Raw genomic sequence first — 24,429 nt, 5'->3', positions numbered from 1 at the left:
ACAACCCAAGTAGGAGTAACCAATATAAGGTTTTATTTCATGTAATTTATTGATACCTACTTTATTGATACCTACCCACTTCTTCTGCATCAGATCACGGATGTAGGTTCTAATGCTAGCTTTGTAATCAGAGTATGGGATAAGAAGTGGTGTCACAGATATGTTGAGTGCTGGCTTAGGTAATCCAACAGAGGACGATGTCACATGGCGGTAACCCAGGACGATGTCATATTGGCCAGTAGCAAGATCATTATATAATTCAATAATTTCTATAAAAAGTGGATGTTTGGAAGAAAGATTTTTAATAGCCTGAAGGCAAGAAAGAGAGTCTGAAAAGATTATGTACTGTTTATATTTAGGGTGTTTATTAATATATTTTAAGACTGTTAATATGGCATTTGCTTCTGCTGTGAAAATAGAGCTATTATCAGGCAATCGAGAAGATATTGTTCTGGATCCAATGACAGTGGCACAAGCAACTGCTCCTCCATCCTTGGATCCATCTGTAAATAAGGATTTATATGTATTATATCTACTTTTAAATTGACTAAATTCTTGTTGTACTGTAATTCATTAGTTTCTGATTTTTTAAATGTGGTTAATGTTTGATCGACGTCTGGCCTAACCAATTGCCAAGGAGGAGAAGAAAGAAGACGGGAAGGAGCTATATTTTCCAGCTCAATGCTGGTGGCAGAAATGAATGGTTTAATTCTTAAACCAAGAGGTGGAACAAGAGAAGGCTTTTTGTTGTACAAATCATCACAAAGAGGATTAAAGACACAGTTGAATGCAGGGTTAGACTCGTTAGAATTAAGTTTTGTTATATACTGCAAGGATAATTTTATACGGCGTAGTGTAAGAGATGGCTCATCTGCCTCAACACAGAGACTGTCAACAGGATAACTTCTAAAGGACCCAAGACATAGTCTTAGACCTTGATGGTGGACAGAATCAAGACTTTTAAGGTTTCTTTTGCAGGCTCCACCAAATACGATGGAGCCATAATCAAGCTTTGAACGGACCATAGATCGATATAGATGTAGGAAGGTAGCTTGATCCCCTCCCTACTTAGAATTGGAAACGACTTTCAACAAGTCAAGTGCTTTCAGGCATTTATTTTTTAGATATTTGATATGTGGAAGAAAGTTAAATAGGGGTCGAAAATTAAGCCCAAGAACTTGGCCTCCTTTACAACTTTGATGGGAGTGCCATTTAAAGATAGTTCTCAAGATACCATTTATTTATTTTATTTAAACACAACTGCAGTTGCCGTTCAATAGTATGCATATTCCTACCGCGACAAGAAATAATAAAATCATCCACAAAAAGTGATCCATCGATTGAATCGTTTAAAACCTTGGATAAACTGTTGATCTTAATGCTAAAACATTGTGACAGACAAATTACCCACTCGGACTTGAAATTGCCTGTCTGATAAAAGAGGTAAACAACCCCTCAAACTAAAATTATGTAAATCCTTTAAAATGCCATGCTTCCAGGTGGTACTGTACGCTTTCTCGAGATCAAAGAATATCGATACGGCATGTTGTTTATTTACTGTTGCATTTTTAACAAAGGATTCTAGTCGTACCAAATGATCAATGGTGCTACGATTTTTCCTGAAACCACATTGAATATTTGTTGGTTTCAAGATACCGTGTTAATCTAGGTCTGAGACTTTGTCTTGGGTCATTCAGAACATCTCCTGTTGACAGTCTCTATGTTGAGGCAGATGAGCCTACTCTTACCCAACGCCGTATAAAATTATCATTACAATATGTTACCAAACTATATTCTAACGAGTCTAATCCTGCTTTTAATTGTGTCTTTAATCCTCTCTTTGAGGATTTGTACAACAAAAGGTCTTCTGTTCCGCCAATGGGCTAAGAATTCAACCCTTCATTTCTGCTGCCGGCATTGAGCTGGACAATATAGCTCCTTCCTGTCTTCTTCTTCTCCTCCTTGGCAATTAGTGAGACCACAAGTTGACCTCACACTGACAAAGTTTAAGAAAGCAGAAACTAATGAATTACAATATAAACAAGAATATAATCAATTACAAATTAAATACAATACATACAAATTCTTATTTACAGATGGGTCCAAGGATGGTGGCGCAGAGGCATCCAGATTTGAGGAAGTCATTATGCGACGATGTCCCATTGGCCATACAAGATATACTCATGAGTACATATTAAAGGTGACGATCCTCAATTTTGTATCCCTTGTGATGAAAGAATCACGGTCAAGCAGATCCTGCTTGACTGTGTTGAATATTCCATCACAAGGGATATCTATTTCAAATCACAAACTATGAAGGATCTTTTTAGTAATATAAGTTCTCATTTAATTATTGCCTTTTACAAAACATTAGACTTGTTAACTGATTTGTAAATAGATACATATTTTATTATTGGTAGTAACTGAATTGTTAGTGGCTGTACCCTCAAAGGGGGTTGAAGTAGCGTAAAACTATTGTCTTCCTGAGAGGGTACGTAAGTCCCAAAACTTTCAAAGTTAAATTTTTGCTTACTCAATTTTTAAACGTAGTATATTTGTTCCTTTAAATTTCGGCTAAACTTATCCTACAATCGCCAGCGGCTGAAGGGATGGTGTAAATCCAACTAGGGTCCATGCAGGTAGCAAAGGCAGTGTAAGTCCCAATGGTCCCTAGTATGGTGATCTACCTTCAGTTGTTGGCGATCTATAGCCAAATTTTACATTGTATTGTCCAGAAATAATTTGCTACTTTTAAATATATATGCTAGCTAGTTTTAACTCAATCTGTGATAATCTAGTGATTGTACTGTCTTTCGTTGACAGGGTTTTATATATTATATGTATGTATTATAAATTTAGAACTAGTTTTAGTCACGATATGGCTGAAATATTGCCGATGTGACTTTAAATCTTAACTCACTCACTCACTCTTAGGCGGATTAACTGAAGATCTCGCTCGCCCATTACGTTTAGGTGACAAACTTTTTGTTCTCTGAGGGATGTTCTCTGAAACATCCATCCCTTGAAGTGATCCAAACTTATTATAAAGTTTGATGGGATCATCGAAACCTTTTGATACTCTACCCGTTTCATTGTTTCAAGAAGAGTTAGTTTTATATCTTGATAAAGCATTTTTTTCCTTTCTTGGATTGTGAATTTGGTGTTGAATCATTCTGTGACCAAGTTCGTTGAGTTGGTGTTACAGAAACAGTCGATGATGATACAGGAATCAGTTTAACTGGAGAAGGCTGAGAAGCAGTTTGTGTGCAGGAATCCGACATACAGAAGGGTTCAGGATTGATGGAATTTATCCATGTCAAATCTGTTTGACAGCCAATAGAAGCTGTTACCACAGATGGTCTCCTAGTTACAGAGGCATAGGAACCGTTTGGATCACAGGAAGGTACAAGATTTTCAGCTTCATTGTAACTAATGTTCTGAGTAGTTTTGATTTTATTAATCTGCATTTCTCTTTTCCACAGTGGACATTGTTATATTCTAGTTGTTTTACTGTCCTTTGTAGGCAGGTTTGTATCATATACATATATTCCATTTCAATGTCAAATATGTTCTCGTCACGATATGGCTACGATATTGCTGATGTGACGTTAAATATTAACTCACTCACTCACTCACCCATAGTGGACATTCTTTTGACGAGGATGAATGTTGACCAGAACAGTTGACGCATTTCTTATTGCTATCACAGTCTTCGGTAACATGTGTTTTCTCACCACAGTGAGCACAAGTAACAATTTACCCCATGACCAAACTTTGGCATTTTTTTGCATGCATTGTTACCCCATGACCCTGCTTTGATAACTTTGGCAGACGAAAGAAAAACAAAGTTGGTAGCTTGTTTTCTTTTGGAACATTCAATTAGAAGTGATCCGGATCTCATACGTTTGATAGCTCTTAACATCTCCTGCTATACCATGCCCTCCTTTCTCAATCGCAGGAAATGGCCAATGTTTCAATTGTATAGGTTGCTGGAGATTCTAGAAATTAGAACATCTCGTTTGCCAGTAATAAACTTCCTGCTTAAGAGGTAGACAGCCTTGATTTGCACCATGATCATTGTCAGGTTGACGCTTTTTTTTCAAGGGGTTTCAAGAGCCATGTTGAAGTATAAAATATTCATCACCCCAGCTCCCCACCCACAACGGAGTATCATAAAGACAATGCTGTATACAAGTGGATCTCCAACTTGCAGCACCAAGGATACTGGGATGATATACTCCAGCAGAAGGATTAAACAAGTAATCAATCTACCAGATTGGCCCATGAGCCATCGCCTTCTGGGCATAAGACTCTAAGCAAATTTAAATAGGGCATATTTCAAAAATCGAGTGAAGATTTTTAATCAAAAACGAGCCAAGACCTAAAGTCGAAAATATTGTTCATAATATAATTTGTGCAAATACAAGTGATGCACAGGGCTCGACATGACCTGCCGATTGATTGAACCGGGCCCATTCAACCACCCTGTCTAGATGAAGTAACGGGCGAAGTGGTATGTTGGGCAAAGGAACACTGTTCCTGGAATCAGTGCCCTCAGCCACCAGACTCCCGTCCTCCACCGACACAGGGGCGCAACCCACGGCAAACAGGTTCGTGGACCAAATATACCCCCGGGTCCACACGGGGGTTGAAGAGCTCTTAGCGTTACCCAGCACCCACCACGAGGAGGTGGCTCTTCACGGGTGCCCTTAGTAGTATAGAGTGAGTGATCAAGTAGGAATAGTTTTACGCCACTTTTAGCTATATTCCAGCAATATCATGGCGGTGGACACCAGAAATGGGCTTCACTCATTGTACACATGTGGGGAATCGAACCCAGGTCTTTGGCGTGATGAGCGAACGCTTCAACTTCTCTAGGTTACCCTACAAACCCTCAATCAGGTTTTGAAGCAATAAAATTCGTGTCAGATATAAACATATGGTAAAGGCTGTTTTTACAGATTTCAGGGAGAAAGAATTCTTTTGACGATATAAACTAACCATATAAAATGATAAATTGTATTATATTAATTTTTGTCATAAAACTTTGCTCCTGACAAACGAATTGGACCTTTCTGGAGAAAGGTTGAAACATGAGCCCATCGTAGTGTTATAAAAAGGCACACCCGTGAAGATCAGGGTTGGAATTGGTCTTAAGCAACTCATGCCTGTCGTAAGAGGCAACGTCAGACGTGATTGTGACATGTCATCGTATCCCACCTAGATCGATGGTCGTGCTGTTGATCACTGGATTGTCTGATCCAGACCCGAATGTTCACAGACTGCCGCCATATAGCTGAAATATTGTTGAGTGTGGCGTTAAACGTCAAACAAAAACTCAAACTAGTTGGCAACTTGAAGTTAGAAACGGCTTCGGGATTGGGGATTGGGGATTCGAATCCCGAATCTGAATTTTTTTCACATTCGGGATTTTTGCAGCTTCGACACTCGGCATTCGGTATTCGGTATTTGAACTCTTATTATGCATTTCTCTTACACATTTGGAATTCGGAACTTCAGCGTCCTTTGTAACTATACTCTTTGCACCTTCATCTGTCAAATTTATCTATCCTCGACGTTGCCGTGCACCCTCGGAGATAGTGAACGGTCCTGAAGCTCTTCCCTACTTGTATGCAGGAACTCTCGTTGAAGATCGAAGAAAGACCAACAAAGTCAATAATTTGAAAAACACTTTTATTTAGGGCAATAATGCATCAATAGCTATCTGAGATCAAAGGGCAATTAAGCAAGGAGGAAATCTGTTTGTGACGATCCTGTATATTTCGTCTCCATTGAAGACACTTTTGGCATGATCCAGGGAGCCCATATTGCAACAGGGCATGGTGGTAGACAATATGCTTAAAACAAATTACTAAGAAGTATGCCAACATCATGCATGAATCCCTGAGTTTCTTCAAGTCTCCCTGCATCCAATGCTAACAGAAAAGGAAATGGACAACTACCAAGGGCGTTGTTGTTCGCCCCATCATCTCCAAGGACTTTGGTTCACGAGCACTAGTCGATTTGATTGACATGCAATTCAAGTGTCAAGGTCAAGTCATATAGATTTTGCATTATCAGGACCATCTCACTAAGTTCTGTGTGCTTGTGCTGAGACCGTTGGCTTTCAAGAAGTAGCGTATCAGTTGGTCGACATCTTCCTGTTCATTGGTGCACCAGCTATCTTGCAGAGTGATAATGGTTCAGAGTTTACTGCTGCTGTCATTGAGGAGGTGTCACAGATGTGTCCAAGCACCAAGATCATGCATGGTAAGCCACGTCACCCCCAATCCCAAGGTTCCGTTGAGCGTGCCAACTGTGGTGTGAAGGACATGTTAACAGCCTGGATGTCTGACAACAATACCACTGATTGGACCATGGGACTCAAGTTTGTTCAGTTCCAGCTACCACAGCGGAATCAAGCAAACACCATTTGTTGCCTTTACTGGATCAGATGCAACAACTGGACTAAATTCCTCCAAGCTCCCAGATGAGGTGATTGCAAAACTGAAGACGGAAGAAGATCTCATCAATGCCATCATCGCCATGGCACCTCCTTCAGACCAGCCAGCAGCACCAGATGCGCCACCAGTTACTGTAGCTGTTCTAGATCCCTCAGAAGAAGCAGCCATGCCAGTATCAGATCCATCTATTGTAGCAGCCGTTATAGATCAACCAGTTGTTCCAGATCCGCCATCATCAGCAGAACTCCTTGTTGCAAAGAGACGTCAGCAAATCAGTACCCAGAGGGAAGAGGGCAATAGTCTTTCAGTTGCAACAAGCCGAGAGAATGGTGAAAAGAAGTAAAGTTGTTCTGTCTGAAGCTCAAGTTGGTGATAACGTTACAGTTCCCCTCCCATCCGTGGACAGAGGTAGAGCTGATCCCTGCAACTTGATTGGTGTGATTACTGACATTAATGACAGTGGCATGTACACAACTGTTGTCAAAGCTGGTGTTTTATCTGGAAAATATTCTCGTAATCAATTTGATGTGTGTGCCGCAGCTCTCTACACCTTAGAGGATGTCTCTACGGAAAAAAATTCTCCTTACGCTCTGCAGTCCAGTTTTGGTCAGCCTGTGGTGGGCAAGGCTTTGTTAAGTGCAATTGTGCTGTAGTCAAGAGGTGCCAGACAAATAGCTACAAGTGCTACAAGGCTGGTGTAAAATGTTATTCAAGGTGCCACTCATCATTGTCTTGTCAAAATAAAAACTGAATTGATGTTCTCCAAACATGTCCATCGTACATTTCCTTTTGTACATCAAAGATGTATAAATCTATTATGTTGAATAAAGATACCATCGTAGCAAAGAAACATCTCTAACCTGCTTAACACAAAAGTCTAATTTCACATATTTTTGGAAGAAATATCCCTCAAACTACACAGGTAGTGATTTCAGGGAATATGTCTAAAATTCTAGTCTACTTTTCAGTGATTGACGAAGAGTTTGTTGTTGTCGTCGATGTTAGTCCATCGTGGGTGGTATGTGTTATCGCAGAGAGCCACCTCGAGTCGACCCGACGTGTTATTGATCGCATGAAGCAGTTGAATGGGTTCGCCGCTGTGTATTCCCGGCAGCGTCACATACATTTTGAAAATATGTATATATAATGTATATAAAATTTCAATTGTGTACACACTGGGAGTATTTTATCCTAAAAGAGATCGTGTAAGTGCTGCCAATCTCATGCAAATGAAGATTGTGGTCGATGCGGATGATGGAGCTCGGTTCATCGATGTGTTTAAAGATTATAATAGGTTTTTTCGGTAACAAATGTAAAAACGGTACACGCATGGTTCAACAACCTGATGCAATTCTGGCAGAATCAATTCAATTTTGCCGTGTGGTGTGCCACGACCGGGTGTGGTGTGACATTGAACGATGGTCATCTTGATGAACTGAGTCGGTCCGTGTTCTCATTTCACGTGTACTATCAGATCAGACACATCTTGAAATCAGAGCACCGATTCCACAAGATAAGGCGTGGAATGCAGTAAACAATCCTTACGATCGACGTGCGTATGAACGTATTTGCGGTGAATTTGAAATATATCCGAAAACGGATTGGCGTTTGCCGGGTGAGAATCATGTTTTGGGTATTCCCATCAATCACAATATGTCCCTCGTGGAAGCCAGCGAGCAGTTGAAAGAATGGGGTTGCAAAACGTATGCGAATGCTTACGTCACGAGTAACGAATTGAGAGATGATCTTATGGCTTTTGATAATAGCAAGGATTACCGCGTTTGGAGGTTTCAGCAGGGACCTGTAGACGATTGGAAAAACTTGATGTTGGATAATTCGAAAGGGTTTTCTCGGGTACGTGTCATCAGATTGAACGATTCGATTCAAAAAGTACGTGTGGGCTATTCTCAGTGCACAGACACAAACGCTCTTTGGTATCATCGGTAAGGGAACGGCTTACGACGTGCAGAAACAATTCGTGTCGAACGTGGAGGATGCCATCGCATCTCCGGTAGAGTTACCGACAGCCATCAGGAGATACCAAAATGTACTTGAGAATGCCCGGTCTAAACTCGACTACGTTTTTGGTCAAGGGTTGTACATGGCTCCGAGCGACATGCAACTGAGGATTAATAAAGTGGTAGGATACAATAACGAAATTGTGATTGCGACCAGCGATATGTAACTAAGCGTTTATCACGACGTCAACGTGAGTCACGTCGTACCACCATCCACCGGTGAAACGGGAATAGTGTCACAGTCAGACTGTGTCTTATTTGGTAATAAAAATTCCTTAGCGGCGACGTACACCAGACATGCGACGGCAACGACGAATGCCCACAAGTTTTTACCAAGCCACGTGACCGTTTTCGACAGCGTGCCCAGCAGCCAGGAGACGATGCTGCCTAAAATGCCAGGCAATGCTTTGGCGGCTTTGCCTGCTAATTTCGCGAGCGCTTCCCCGAGATATTTCAAATGTTCTTTTATCCAGTCTTTCACGTCACCACCGCCAGTACCACGAGGAGTCGGTACCGCTACTGCCGCCAGTCAGTGAGAAGACTAAAGTCGATATGATGAAGCCGAACACCATCAGAACTCTGGCAATGGTGATCCCTTGTTTCCTTGAGTTCGGATCCTGTCAGCTAACGTGGTGTCTTCGTTCAAGGTTTGGTCGATGGTTTCCCTCACTCGACTGATTTGTGATCGGAGAACTTCTCCGTTCTGGGAAGCTGCTTCCAATCGAGCCGATCTTTCATCTTCCAGGTCGCATATTCTGTCGGCGATCCGACGTCGGCTGAACTCGTCGTCATGCGCCGACTCACCTTTAAGTTCTCTGATGGGGAATTTGAAACCGGGTAAGGATTTGTCCAGTACGTGGACAATATTTCTTTGAGTCCGTCTGACGCTTCCTGCGCAGGTTGTGGGACGTCTTGTAGATCGTCTCTTGTGATGGCGCTTGCCGTCGCACCAAGTTTGGTGCTTGGGTGGAAGTTTGGGTCAGGCGCATGTTTAATCTCGCATGTTTAATTCATCGCGGACGTAGTTCACGCCATGTTTTCCGGCCAAAGTTCATAAGATCAATCGCCAGGTGTCTTCTCAACTGCAGCGTGCCCTTGCTGTTGATTTCGAACTTGGAATAGTCGCGATACAGAGGCTCGACTTAATTTTATCTCATGTTAATGCATCGTAATAATCATTCACGGTCGTCTTCAAGAGTTTTCGCTGCTTATGGCATCACCCATGAACAAGGTGGCCAATGCTGCTGCATCATCAACATCAACATCGGGTGGGGATAAATCGTCCATTTCGAAATCAGCCATTATTGTTATTTTATATTAAATTTATGAAAAATTAATATGTAATATAAACACATAAAATGTCGCAATAAGGAATAATACTAGATCCTTCCCGAAGATTGAGGGAACCCCTCGGAGTCAAAGTCGTCCGTCAATCAGTGACGATCATGAATAATCAGAGCACGATCGATCAAAACCAAATGCTGCTGGTTCGATTCCCCAGCCTGGCCGCGAACGACGTCTTCGTTTCCCAGGCTTTTCACTTGGGAGTCCATGAAAGACCAACGCACGGTCGTGTACAACCTGGGTCGCGCCATCATCAAGAAAACCACCATTAAAATCAGTGGCAACGAGGTGCTGAGCATCGGCGACAGTGACGTGTTTTTCATTTACATGGACCTCTGGAGAACCACGAGAGAATGCAATAACATGGCGTATCAAGGACCCTGTACTACTGTCTGTCATGCAAATAGGTTATGCATTTACCAGGCCGTGCTGGGTGACAGGCTGGAATCCGTACACCGGACGGCACCGAACTCACGTTCAACGACTACTTGGGCAAGCTGCAATGTTATCCGTTACGCTGTTACCGAGGGCACCGAGGCCAGCTCACGTCGTCCGCAACAACATCTCGTTGTGTGGTCACGACTCGTGCATTTCTTCGCGCCAAACAACGACCGGAGATGGCCCGGCAGATCATATCGGACATGATCACTCTGGCAAGCTGTCCATCCTGTACGATCGCGTTTTGCTTAATTTGAAGTTAGCACCGGAAGATCGTCAAGGACAAGAGCGACATGCTCAGACCCGACGTAGAAGGAACATCAATCCTGAACACAAGAGCTGCATGCCGGCCCGATCGATGAAAGGCATTCTGATCATTCCCGTTAAAAGAATACGTGCCGTTTCTAAGAATCGACGACGTCACTAGGAACAAAGTTCTCGAGATCACAAAAGTGGAAGTGACCGTCGAAGGCGTGCCCAACCAGCTGTCAAGCCAGGGCATGCGACCTCACCAACAGTTGGACGAGATCCGAAAACTGCCGACCATCAAGCGCCTCCGGAAATCAACGCGTTCATCAAGGACATTCAACTCTACAGCGTGGATGTCGGGGATTACCTGCAAGACAAGTATGCGCTGTGGCTGGACATGCGATCCACGGACGACGATCCCTGCACGGCAGCGGTCGACGCATCGACAACGGGAGCGTTGGGATCACGATACAAATCACTAAGAAGGCGCAAACTGCCGGCAAGTTAAATTTATATTTATACGTGATTATGGACGCGCAACTCAAAATAGACAATGGAAGATTCGTGCAAGCCATTTGTTAAGGATATTAAAGTACCTCGCGATCAGCACTGCGCCATCATCTGCGGCCAGACGGGTTGCGGAAAAATGGTATTCATGCTGGACATGCTGGAAGGATAGTATCGGGAGGTGTTTAACCACATCGTCATACTCTGCCCGATTTTGCGCGTGAACAAAAGGTACACGGAGAGATCGTGGTTGATGAAGGACGACGACGTACATAAAATCGATCCGGGAACAGGTCTGCAGGATTTTTTGCATGCTTATCACGACAAGTTTAAAGAAGAGTCGATGCTGTTTGTCCTGGATGATAGCAGCGCCAACAATCTAAGCGTTAAAACACGAGACATGCTGTTGTACCTGGCCCTTTCCGGCCGGCACATGAAACACAGCGTGTGGGGTTTGACGCAAAAATTCAACTCGGTCCTGAAAGACCTGGGGGAAAAGATGCGATGGATTGCCTTATTTCACTGCAAGGACAGGGATTCGTTTGAGGAATGCCTGCGAGAAAACGACGCCATTCCTACCAAACAAGAGCGCGACCGCGTGAAAACACTGCTGGCCGAAACGAAACATGCCAAACTCATATTAAAAACGGACCCGCCCGTAGCATATGCAGTAGCAAACTAACAAAACATTTAGCAAACTACTAACAAACTAAGCTAATTGTAGCAAACTACTAACAAAAATGTAAGCAAGACTTAAGTAAAGACTTAAGCAAGACTTAAGCAATGTTCGAAATTCTCGTTTTATGTCACTTGACATTCCTGTCGTTCTGTCTCGGCTGCGTGGGATTTTGTAATTTAGATTACAAAATAGATTGACGTATTATTATAATAAGATGGAGAGCGACGTTCTGCTTAAAAAAATGTGCAATGAAGAAAATAGCAAGCGAGAAGGTGAGGTGAAATTGGGTTTAACGTCGTGCTAGAGAATATTTCGCTCATATGACTACGTGCATGCGTGTGTTTGTGTATGTGCGGCTGCTTGTACTAGCCCATACTTAAGCTGGTTTTATAGTGCTAGCTCACTGAGATATCATGCCGCAGTAAAGCATGCATACCCCACTCAGACACATTATACTGATTCCGAGCCGACCAGTCCTTGTTGTACCCATTAATGCCGAGCGCCAGGCAGGGACCACCAAGTACCATATTTTAACGTCTTTTGGTATGACGCGGTCGGGGATCGAACCCGCGACCTTCCGCTCTCCGGGCGGACGCTCTAACCACTACACCACGGAGGCGGTAGCAAGCGAGAAAGGCTGGCATCGCTTGTGGTCACTGAACAATGTTTAGTTTGGCATGTATAGTTGAAATACGCACTTAGCAACATTTCAGGAATAAGATGTCGGCCTGAAAAATATCATTTAAGGACCAGACAAAAAGTGGTTGATAACTTTTCAAACGTTAAAATATCACGATGGAAGATAATAATACATTTGACCCATCAGAAGAGTGAGTGAGTGAGTTCAATTATACGCCGCTTTTAGCAATATTTAAGCAATATCACGGCGGGGACACCAGAAATGGGTTTCACACATTGTACCCATGTTGGGAATCGAACCCGGATATTCGGCGTGACGAGCGAACGCTTTAACCAGTCGGCTTCCCCACCGCCCCCCATAAGAAGCATTGAACATTACATGTACGATAAAGAATCCTCCAAGTGGGATAGCTCTTTACCTCCCGAGTATCCATGTTCGTGTTGCAAGTTTCCTGTAACGGTAGTATGTTTGTCACATCCGAGGTATCAAATATGCTATTCCTAAACTTTAGGAGTTGTGGTGACAACTGTGGTTAGAAAATAATCATTTCAAATCTGCAGGTAGAATATACATTAATTTCTTAAGGCTTCCGCAAAATTAGAAGTTTGGCAACTGGTAGTCACCGCTGTGATGCCGCCTCCTCTCCCTGGACTAAGGTTCTGGAACACCACGGAACACACTCTCTGGTTCAGGCCTATTCCACCCCATACCATGAGTGAACAGTTGAGTAACGCTCCATGCCACGTCGTCGCCATATTCTTGTTCTGCCATCTGCCAGTTAAAAGTTCTCATCTGTGAACAGAACAGTTCTCCAAGTATCGCCAGTTTTGGTGTTTTAGGGCAAACTGTGGACGTTCACGCCGATGCCGAGGGGTGAGGATAGGTCCACGGTAAGCTCTACGGCAATGGAGGCTCCTGCTGTTAAGACGTCGGCGTACTGTATCAGTACTGATTGGTCTTCCATGTGTTCACACTGTCTGACGTGCTCAAAACATGTCTGCATGTAGGAATTCTGTACATGCTGTTGCACATCGTGGCGGTCTTGACTATCTTGTGGTCACAATTTCTCTGCATTACGGGGAATCATTTTGGTGTTGGTGCCCCGGAAACGTTTGCAGCCTCTTGATGGTTCGAACGTTGATCTGGAAGTGATTGACCACGGCTTGTGAGCGGCCAGCTTCCAGTCTTCCTAGCGCCTGGCAACACAGCTGTCTAGTGCATGCTGATGTTGTAATGTGAATGATTCAACCAGGTTTGGGGTGCATTTTATATGGCTGGTCCTTGTGAACAGCACGTGCAGCATAAGTAGCATGAAAAACATGGAGAACACCGTACCATCTCCGAGATCAGGTTGCGTTTTTGAGACCATTTCCTGGGTTCCATTCTGAGTTTGGGAAGGAATGTCTTTGCTCAGGTAAATTTGGAGATGTTGTGAAAAATATATAATCAAAACATTAAATGACTCTACAGTTATCCGTTTCTGCGACGGAAAATTCAAAACAGACGTTTCTTTTGCTGCATAGTATATATACATGTATGCTCACGATATAGTCACAATTATACAATCGACTCTGCTTTTTGGCAGAGATTTCTTATAGTGTGGAAGGGGTTTTACCGCTTCTATTGTAAAATGTCTGTGGATATTTTGGTTACTGTGACTATGTTGTATGTTTTTGAAGTAATGTAGAAAACAAAGTGAAACCATTTGATCGTACTTTATTTGTAGACAGATACTCAGTCTTTTCTGAGCAGGTATCCGATAAACTGCGACCATTGCCCTTGTCTTAATGGGCAGTTACCATTCTGGTAGGTTTTCTTGATGAAGACGTGGTCACCTTTGTTGACATGGATGATAGCGCTCAGAGTGGTACTGGTCCAATCGGTGCGAAGGGTCACATGGGCTTTCACAGAACCCTTTGCAACCAGCGCGAAATCAGAATTACCTTTACCAGTTGATTGTAGAAGTGCCCTGAACTGATAATAACCTGGAATACAACGATCATAGTAGTATACCCTGCATCTAAATGTCAGTACACACTGAAGTTGAACATTGATTATTGATTTGTTCCTATTTGCAGTTTACGCAATACAAGACTATGAGGAGTTAAAGAAGTTGGTGTTGCAATCCCACTATAACCTGCAAAGATGGTGTCGTTATCTCGCAGTCTGCATGTCACTGCTGGACAGACCAAAGTTTGACCAAATACCGGTAAGTGCCCTTTGATACTTAATTGTCCAGAATGGTAAATGTACATCTATAAGAGTAATTGATTGATGGAATATCCGACCGTATTGATTTATCTAATTATTACAGTACCATTCAAATACAACAAAACTGTATACGCTTTCGTTATTGTGGTGTGGCAGCGTTAGTGTCACTTACTGATAATTCCAGACAATACTGATGTATAATAAGTAGGTTACATGTGGAGTACACCTTTCTTGTTCTTTTTGTCGGTGAGTCCTGCCGGTATTCTTAGAGTGGGGCACCACACAAAATTAAATTACTCCGCTCTGTATTTGAGGCTTCCACAATAAATGGAAGTCCGTCAAATGAGGTCAAGATAATGTTCTTTTTGTACCCTCTGACAAGTGTAAATAAGCACGGCTATTTAAAAAAAACACATATTATGCATCAACTATTGCGGAATCTTAGAATTCCTTAACATATTGGTGAAGAAATGATTTCTTCTAGTAATTGAAAATGTCTCATACAATATAACTGAAATTAGATACATGGTATGTAAATGATGAATAACCATTCAGGATATGACAAAATCGTATTCTTACCAGATACAGGTACAACAAATACCCCAGATGAAGGGTTATACCCACGACCAATGTTGGCATCAACGCTGCTAAAAGGAATGATTCTGCCAACACCAAACGGATAAGCTTCGACAGAGTTCGAACTCTTTGTCAGAGTTGCCTTAAAATACACCAAAGGATCTGAAAGGACATCAGAATATGCACTGAGTAAGTATTTTTCAGTGGTCACACGATTCAAAAGCTGGATCTTCAGGCTAAAACTATTTCCACTGCCACTGGTTTTGATGTAATGTAATGTGAGGCATGGGCTGGATCCCTATCATATTCTTCAAAATTTCTAGAATGTTCCTTACCATGCTAGATTAATCGATGCTGTTCTAAAACATTCCAGATCACACTCGAACCCAAATAGATCTAAATATGGAAATACTTCTAAACTCACATTGTACTACATTCCTAACAACGGGACTGTTGTCAAAACGCAATGTTATATAAATTCGACTGACTCTTAACCGAAGCTATGCAAACATTGCTTAAATAATAACTTACTCCAGGATTTAAATTTTTTTATGAAGTTTTTAACATCATCAAATTATGTTAAAACTTTCCATACCAGTTTAACAGTTTACACAGTGCATCAGCCAAATGCACTGAAAGGTAGAATTCTTTACTCAGTTTAATGTAAACTACCAACAGAAATATTTCCCAAATAATTTGACTGTAAATTCATTGTAATGCTGGTCTTGCATTTGCCGCAATTCATTAAGAAAGAGTCAAAGGGTCAAAATTAAAAGTTACACAAATCAGATATTCATTCAAAAAGTGCATACAGAGTCACATAATGAGACAGGAGTCAGGGGACACGACATCAATAGCGAGAGTGGCCATCCTGGGCATCCATACACGCCTCCTCATTGACGTCGTCAGTCGGTGGATGACGTCGGCAAGATTCATTTTCCGTAAGCCCATGAGACTTCCTGTCGGTGGTACACGCTGTCTCAGCCGACAACCAGGATGGTCCCAGAAATGTTAAATGGGGTTCATGTCTGGAGAACGCGCTGGTCAAGGCAATACGTTGACGTTAATGTTGACGTTAAAGTATTCTCGGCCTATTCTGACCGTGTGCTGCAAAATGACTCTTCTTGGCTGTTGTTGAATAAAGGGCAACACACAAGGTGTCAACACTTCATTCCTGTATCTCTGGGTATTCTGATTTCCTCGGATGATAACCAGTCTTCTTGTTCTCAAATGCGACCGCCTCCGTGGTGTAGTGGTTAGAGCGTCCGCCCGGAGAGCGGAAGGTCGCGGGTTCGATCCCCGACCGCGTCATACCAAAAGACGTTAAAATATGGTACTTGTTGGTCCCTGCCTGGCGCTCGGCATTAATGGGTACAACAAGGACTGGTCGGCTCGGAGTCAGTATACTGTGTCCGAGTGGGGTATTCATGCTTCACTGCGGCATGGTATCTCAGTGGGCTAGCACTATAAAACCAGCTTAAGTCTGGGCTTAAGCCGCACATACACACACACACGCATGCACGTCGTCATATGAGCGAAATATTCTCAAGCACGACGTTAAATCCGTTATGGCCACAATGCAGCCCTATACCATGAACTTTCGAACTTCTTGAATGCACTTTTAACGCTCTTCTCTACGTCGAATAAGTCGAACTCTGCCATCGTTTTTGAACAGACTGAACAAACTTTCATCTGTAAAGAGCACTCTCTCCAGTCACTTCGCTGCCACCGACGTACAGTTCGTGGCCATTACAGTCTGCATTAACGGTGTAGACGGGTCAAGGACATTCCACGGAAGGGACGGTATACCAACCATACCAAGTCGTCGAAGGACTGTTGGTCTGCAAATGGCGTGTCCTAGTGCTGTCGCCGCCATTGACAATTCCGAATCTGTTCCGGAGGTGGATCTGTCTTCGACCTGTGTCGTGACTCTTGGCCTCCCCGATCTTCCGGCCTGTTTGCTAGTAGCGGCTTATCAGTTTATTAATAGTGGCCTGGCTGCAGTTGAAGGTCCTTGCCAGCTGACGAAAAATGCCACATATTGGCCATACCGATTGCCCCGTTTCGTTGCGCTTGCTTGTCTTGGCATATTCGTGGTGGTTTTGTGGTTACTGCATGCTTGCTCTGTCCAACATCGCTATTTATGCCACAATCACGTGCATTTGGACCACAGTTACGTTTTTCACGTTTTGAAAATGCACGAATCTTTTTCGGATAGCTGCGTTGTTATCATTGTTTTGGCAAATGATTTCCGCTTGGTTTTAAACAATTACTTTATTTGTGATATCTGCCCGGTAGTTTATATAAATATTAGCAAACTCAGAGCGGGATTTGTTTTGCTGTAAAGGCAAAAACTAATAATAAATATCTGAACGGAAAGCTGAATATCACATCGCGGCACTAGGTTATGGCGAAAATGGTAAGCATGGAAAACAGGACGCTCACAAAAATATATTAATTTGGTGCCTAACGCTTCACTGCGCGAAGGATTCCTGTAAAATCGTAGATCTTGACCAGTCTGTCACTTGTAATGGATAAACAACAGTGACACGACACAACAGTGATACTGATTTTGCTGGAACTGATAACTTTGACTTACTTGTACCACCTATAGTAAACACTTACGAAACATTGAGGCGGGTGGGTTATGTAAGTGTGCGTTCAGCACAAACATTTCCTGTCTATTTTACTCAGTTATACTGTGAAATTTATCACTGATGTAATAAATGTTATACCTGGCATTACACGTTCTCAGTAAAAGTACTTTTATTAGGTGCCTGACTCTAACAGTGTGGGTTTGAATCCCGGGTGAAAACTGATAATAGTATTTCAATCGGTACTTTGCTGAGGTATCGTATTTACAAATATAACATATGTTACATTGGGCCACTTTCTAGATGGCATTGTGTAAACATAATGTGACTCATGTTACAAAACTGTTAAAAACGAAGTTCAGATCGATACAGAACGACACAGGCGTTGAATTTGCTTCCGAGTACCGTTGCAAAAAAATCGTTAAGGTAAACAATAAAACAGTAATATCATCTGTAAGAATTCTACACTGATGAAAGTTGTAATATGTCCGTTTTCAACTTACCTCTTCTAGCATCTCCCTTTCCCGCAAACGAACAGACTGCCACGAAGAGAAATAACATCAGGGGGAGCTCCATCTTTAGCTGCGGACTCTGACGAAGTGTGTCGTTTAGAGAGTTTCCACCAATATAAAGCTGAAATGAGTCACATCTGTTGTAAGTATGCAAACCCCGCCAATGCTAAATCACCTCTAACACGTGATACATGTGGTTACTGATCTGTAAATACATGTACGCCATACGGTTTTGTCATCCTGTTACACAGATATACTAACGGGAAAAGGTAACTGTGCATAACATAAAATTGCATAAAATAAAGGTTATTTAAAAAGATATTTTTTAGATTATAAAAATAATCCTAAATACACATGTCACGCATCGCGCGTGGCTCGTGCACTTTGTGCACAATGAACTAACTCACTATTTTCATGCTTTTTGATACCTGAAGTTCACACACTTGAAAATTGAAGAACGATTGAATGTTGTACTCCTGAATGTTGTGGAAACCACGTTAATTTCAACCTAAACGGTGCGTACGTCATGCCACGGCTTACAGAAAATCAGCGTCTGGGCTAGGTATGCTGGAGACTGGAATGGTCTAAAATAAAGTGGCCAGACATTTTGGGGTCCATCGATGTCTTCTCTATGCGGACATAATGGGAACACAAGATATTTGTCTCGGACTGGTCGTCCACGAGACGGTCATCTGAGGAATCGATTCCAGACTGCCAGTTTGACTGCTCGGACCATTCCTGGACTTACGTCCAAACAGTTGTTTTGTTCACTGACGAGTCGAGATTTCATCTGGCCAGTTCAGATAGTAGTGCAAGGGTGTACCGACGTCGAGGTGAACGGTATGCTGACCCGTGAGAGTTTCAAAGCCGACAGTTTCGTGGCGATAGCGGTATGGTAAGGCGGAGCATCACATCTCATGGTCGGACGCAACTCTGACAGGTCAGCGATCCATGGATGAGATCATTGGGCCTCATGTGCAGCCGTTCATTCAAGGATAGAGACCCAACTTCACGCTACAGTAGGATAATGCTCGTCCACATGTCGTTCGTGTTGTGACAGATTTCTTGAGACAGGTAGGTGACGACATGTATCGAAATGGCTCTCTCGTTTTATTTAGTTTTGCTAGTTTTATGTGTTTTCTTCTGTCGTCAAAGTTGTTCAGCTTTTCATCAAAGGTGATTTCTTCAATATGTGAAGAGCGTGGTGAACCGATTGCGGTGTTTTCAGTGTTTCTATGGCTTGATAGTCCTACTCATCATAGCCGGACAGTTTGGCTTTGTTGACCGCCTTCAACTTTTGGAGTTCTGTGACTCTTCTTTGACGGGACAATCTCTAATATATGTTTCTGGGGGATGTTTGAAAGACGATGTTGCTGTCAAGAATCACACGAGAGGCAAAAGAGGAGGTTTTGGCAAGGACAATTCGTGCAAGGAAGAACAAACGGCCTTGATGCTCTCAAATGTGCAGTCGTTACGAAAACAACTAAAGTGAGTGAGTTTAGTGTTACGCCGCACTCGGCAATTTTGTAGCTAGATGGCGGCAGTCTGTAAATAATCGAGTCTAGACCAGACAATCCAGTGATCAACAGCATGAGCATCCATCTGCGCAGTTGGAAACCGATGACATGTGTCAGCCAAGTCAGCGAGCCTGACCCCCCGATCCCGTTAGTCGCCTCTTACGACAAGCATGGGTTAGTGAAGATCAATATTCTAAACCAGACCTTCACAGGTAAAAGCAACTTAAGGGATTTTGGGATATGCATTATTCATGTACGAATACCGAGAAAGTTGTTTGTTCTGCTTCACTGAAACATGTCTGAACGAAAGTCTGAATTCAGAATCAAAAACCCTTTCCGGATTTTGCCAACCAAATCGCATGGACAGGGATCTTCAGAAAACGGAAAAGGTAACGAGTGGGGGACGGTGTGTGTGCATGAACCAAAAATGGTGTAAAAACTATGTCTTAGGGACCGTTCATAATATATGGCAAGGGGAGGGGGCAGAGATGTTTTTTATGGAGTAGCATGTACAATGTGAATGACCCCCCTTAAAATGTATGTACAAAATTGCTGACCCCCTAGTACATGTGTAATAAATAAAATGGGTGACTACAACTCACCCACCCCCCAACCCGTAAGAACTAACCAACGCAGTCAAGACCACATCAAGTTTAGTGTTTATAATAGTCTTCCTCTTAGGACAATCAAAGTTTACCTTATAATGAGTCTCTTTATTGAATTAAAAGAAAAGAGCGTTTTGTTCAGGTAATCTTCACAAAGTTAAAGCAATATAAGGATATATTATGTGAAAAAGCAAAATGTAAGGATGAATATAAAGGTGTATATCCATAGAACTCTCCTTGTTGTTCAAGTGATGTTCTGTTGTCATTTAAACAACTCAAAGTAGGCAAATCTTGCGGCCCTGATAACTTATCTGGTATTGTTTTGAAAGAATGTGGAGAGCAACTATGTGTCATATTTCAGTAGATGTTTCAATGGTCAGTTAGTTCGGCTGTAATCCCTACTCTCTGGAAAACTTCCACTGTCGATCCTGTTCCAAAAAGGAATCACCCCGCCGTAAATATTGACTATCTCCCAGTTGCTTTGACATCGATAGGGATGAAGTGATTACAACAGGTTATCAAAAAATGTTACTTGATAATGTTAGTCATTTGCTGGGTCATTTACAGTTTGCATATAGTAGGACGGAGGACGCAACATTGACCCTCCTGCAAAATATTTACTCTCATCTGGAGACTTGCAACACCTACAGGCATGTAATAATCCTCTTTTTTAAGTTTTCTCCCGCCTTCAGTACCATCCAGGCACACCTTTTGATGAGTAAACTGTTTAATCTAGGTGTTGATAGCAACATTATCAGATGGGTTTGAAGGATTCACGGTACATAGAACTCAGTATGTCGGTGTCAATGGCCATCAATCTTCTTTTCTTTCAAAATCAACAGGAGCTCCACAGGGCTGTGGTCTTTATCCCTTACTCTTCATTTTTGTATACCATTGACTGTCACTTGTCATTAAATTACGTGTTTACTGTGAAAATCGCAGATGACACAGCTGTTACTGGCCTTATTTCTAATTCTGAACATAATCGTTAAGGCATTGAAACATTTCTATCTTGGTGTAAAGACAGTTTTCTTTTTCTGAATGTAAAGAAGTCTAAGGAAATGGTGGTTGATTTTCAGAGAAATAAGGAACCTCTGCATCCTCTTGTAATTGATAATGAAATATTGAAAGAGTGGACAGTTACAAATATCTCGGCGTCATTTTTCTATTCAAAACTTTCGTTTTCAAAACATATTGATCACATTTACAAAAAAAAAGCCGACAGCGACTTTATTTTCTTCGCCCGTTTAAGAAACTTTTCTATTGACAAAACAATAATGACCGTTTTATATCAAACCTGTATTGAATGTGTATTGACCTACAATATTCTGTGTTGGTATAGGGGTCTGTCTGCTCGCAAAATTGCTGGAGTGTCTTTCGGGTGTATTTCTTTTATCTATGAGCGCCATATTGTCAAAAAGGCAACTAAAATTAGAATTGATAGTTACCATATTTTATCACACCATTTTGAACTACTTCCTTCTGGACGCCGCTTTTGATTACCTTCGCTCAAAACAAACAGAACTCGACAGTCTTTCATACCATCCAGTATTCGTAAATGCAACAAATGTTTTGAATCATCATATGATAACTACTAGAAGTATTCAGCCTCTATACCTATGTGGATAATTTATTGAATCATGTCAGTTTCATTGTGTGTATGTGTGTAACCAGCATTCATTTCGTCCATGTAATTATTGTGTATACTTTTTGTGAATTGAATATATATTTATTTTGAGATCGTTTAGATGCAAAAAGAAGTTCGTCCAGGATAATAAAATAAAAGTCTTATCTTATCTTATTCCGGTAATCCCATGGCCAGCTGTTTCTCTGGACCTGTCCCCTATCGAGTACGCTTGGGAGGAAATGGAGAGGCGTTTACGTCAAGCCCAGAATCAACCATTGACGTTAGCTGAATTGGGGCAAGCGTTGGTTCACACATGGAACAACATTTCCCAAGCTTTCTTCAATCGATTAGGATCGTCTGTGCGTCGTCGTTGTCAAGCCTGCATCAACTCCAATGGTGGACACACAGGATACTGAATTTGTGAATTTGTGACCTCTGACACCTTCTCTACGAGGGCGTCACGATGCCTTGTGTCGAATCATATGATTTCGACATTATCCTGTCAGCAGTTAAACAGTGATAAAGGAAAACACCACAAATCATGTTATTATCTGTTTGCATTAGAAATGGTACAACATCAAATAATGCACAGTTACTTAATTCCAGTAGTATATCTGTGAATAAAAATGCAGGCGTTTTGTTGGAAATTGTTGTCGATATGTTACCCTCCTGATATCGTTTTATCCATTAGAAATGTCCATCATTGCAGTAGAGGATTCATCAGAAACGGATCTAAAGATGAATTACGGTATCTTACAAATCAAAATAGATTTTAATAAACCGACAAACCCTTTTCATAGCCATACGACATGCATGATGAAATTAGAATCCATAGAACAAATATACCATAAAGAATTAAAAAGGTTGTCAAATTTTGATCATTCAAATACCTTTTCCCCTAAAATGAGTTTCAGTGAATTTCTTGTTCTATCATTTTGAAATGTTCTACTCTTTGAAATGTCAACATGCGAAAAATGGCCTACCCGACGATTTGGTTAAAAAACCCAAATAATCAGTGTTTGTGTCCTGGGTCATAACGGACGTAATAACTGAACATTGTTGATTATCAGTGATTGTGATCCGTCAATGTTACAGGCAGTGTTACGAGAGGATATATGACATATGGTGGATGCAACGCATGCACTAGTTGACAATATTTGATCCAATCTCTTGTGGTTCCGACATAGGCGCAAGGTGTAAAACCCATTAGCTGGCAACACTTCACTCTAGTGATAGAATACATCTGTTTCATAATCATCAGAGGCGTGAAATATTACGCTTAAGAACATCCGTTCTTTTTCTCGATTATTGCACAAACAATTTGTCATTTGCTTATTGAAAACAACTTCATGTTAAACAGTAGCCATCATCAGAGTATTTAAAATGTTTGCGTCACGCCTCGTTTTAGCGATAGTAAACGTGTGACGTCCGAAAACATAAATCCGACGATATAAAGATGTAATAGTCACTGGGCCGCCGTGATGTTGCTGGAATATTGCTAAAAGCGGCGTAAAAATAAACTCACACACTTTAAGTCACTGTCCAACTGATCATAATGATAAGAACACTAAGTCTGTTCTTTGTTGAAGTGTCCAGTTGAGTTGTTTCAAAAGTTTCAGATGAAAGAATCAGAGTTAGTGTTATCTGTACGAAGACTACTGTCCAGTCAGTGTTCAGTTCATTTGGTAATGAACACGGAGATTGGGTGTTATTTATAGTATTATTCTTTCATTTTGTCAAATTTATTTTAAATTGATATTTACTGTTAAATAAAAGTTTTGAACAGATCTTGAACTCATGCCTGTAACTACTATCTTCTGTATGGCAAAGAAGGTACAGCAATTGGACATGACCCACAATATTTTCTAAATGACTCAAGTAACTGAGAACAGGTAGGCCATGGGTCCACATTTTTAGAAAGGCTAAAATTAATACTTTGTATGCATTTGGGTTTTCTTTTTTACTTTTAAGATGGTTTGCGTGCAAAGAGCATTAAAATGTGTCACAAGCTGCTTGGAAAGCAGTTTTATTAATCGTTTTGACAAACAGATATACCATAGTATATTCCAGACTTTCTGACAATTGAGTCAGAGTCAGAACGGAAGACGCAAAGATCTCTTCGGCATTGGCTTAGTTGCATATCGAAAGAAGTGCCTGTCCCAGTAATCTTGGCATATCACATCATTTGAAAATCCCTCACTATGCATAGTCACTACAACAAATCACTGCACCCTTCTAGCACCAGCGAAAACAAGGTAGGATGGAATCAATATGCCCAGAGCGTGTCCACACCCCGCAACCATGAATCTCGTAGGCCACAGCAACTTCAGTAGCTAACAATGTTGGTGCGACATGTCGTAGGTTCATTATTTTCTCTTCTACCTACAAATTACTCCAGGCTTTGATTTGAAACCCTGTTTGTCCAATATCACGCCAATGTCATCAAAA

At 41.7% G+C, this 24,429-nt stretch overlaps 1 protein-coding gene and 1 long non-coding RNA gene across 2 annotated transcripts; one reads left to right on the top strand and one right to left on the bottom strand.

Moving 5' to 3' along the window:
• Window positions 1-14,038: 14,038 nt before the first annotated feature.
• Window positions 14,039-18,364, bottom strand: LOC124265442 (heavy metal-binding protein HIP-like). The gene is made up of 3 exons (XM_046700234.1): window positions 18,224-18,364; window positions 15,130-15,288; window positions 14,039-14,324 (listed from the first exon to the last, which is right to left on the bottom strand). Exons 1-3 carry the CDS (start codon window positions 18,294-18,296, stop codon window positions 14,074-14,076), a joined length of 483 nt encoding a protein of 160 aa, XP_046556190.1. The 5' UTR covers window positions 18,297-18,364; the 3' UTR covers window positions 14,039-14,073.
• Window positions 18,365-18,694: 330 nt separating this feature from the next.
• On the top strand, window positions 18,695-23,768 carry LOC124265445. The gene is made up of 2 exons (XR_006895456.1): window positions 18,695-19,720; window positions 22,177-23,768. It is a non-coding gene; the product is annotated as an uncharacterized LOC124265445 (long non-coding RNA).
• Window positions 23,769-24,429: the final 661 nt, after the last annotated feature.

Source organism: Haliotis rubra, unplaced genomic scaffold (assembly GCF_003918875.1).
Source record: "Haliotis rubra isolate DU_JTF1 unplaced genomic scaffold, ASM391887v1 Scf98, whole genome shotgun sequence".
Taxonomy (NCBI): Eukaryota; Metazoa; Mollusca; class Gastropoda; order Lepetellida; family Haliotidae; genus Haliotis; species Haliotis rubra.
Note: the sequence above shows the minus strand (reverse complement) of the source record. Positions and strands in the feature narration are given on the sequence as shown.

Bases quoted from the DNA above. Each gene is read 5' to 3' on its own strand.
- LOC124265442 (XM_046700234.1), bottom strand. From the start codon at position 18,296: ATGGAGCTCCCCCTGATGTTATTTCTCTTCGTGGCAGTCTGTTCGTTT. The intron at 15,289-18,223 runs GTAAGTTGAAAA...ATGTCCTTTCAG, and splicing joins AAAGGGAGATGCTAGAAGAG to ATCCTTTGGTGTATTTTAAG. The intron at 14,325-15,129 runs GTAAGAATACGA...GTTGTATTCCAG, and splicing joins ATTTGTTGTACCTGTATCTG to GTTATTATCAGTTCAGGGCA.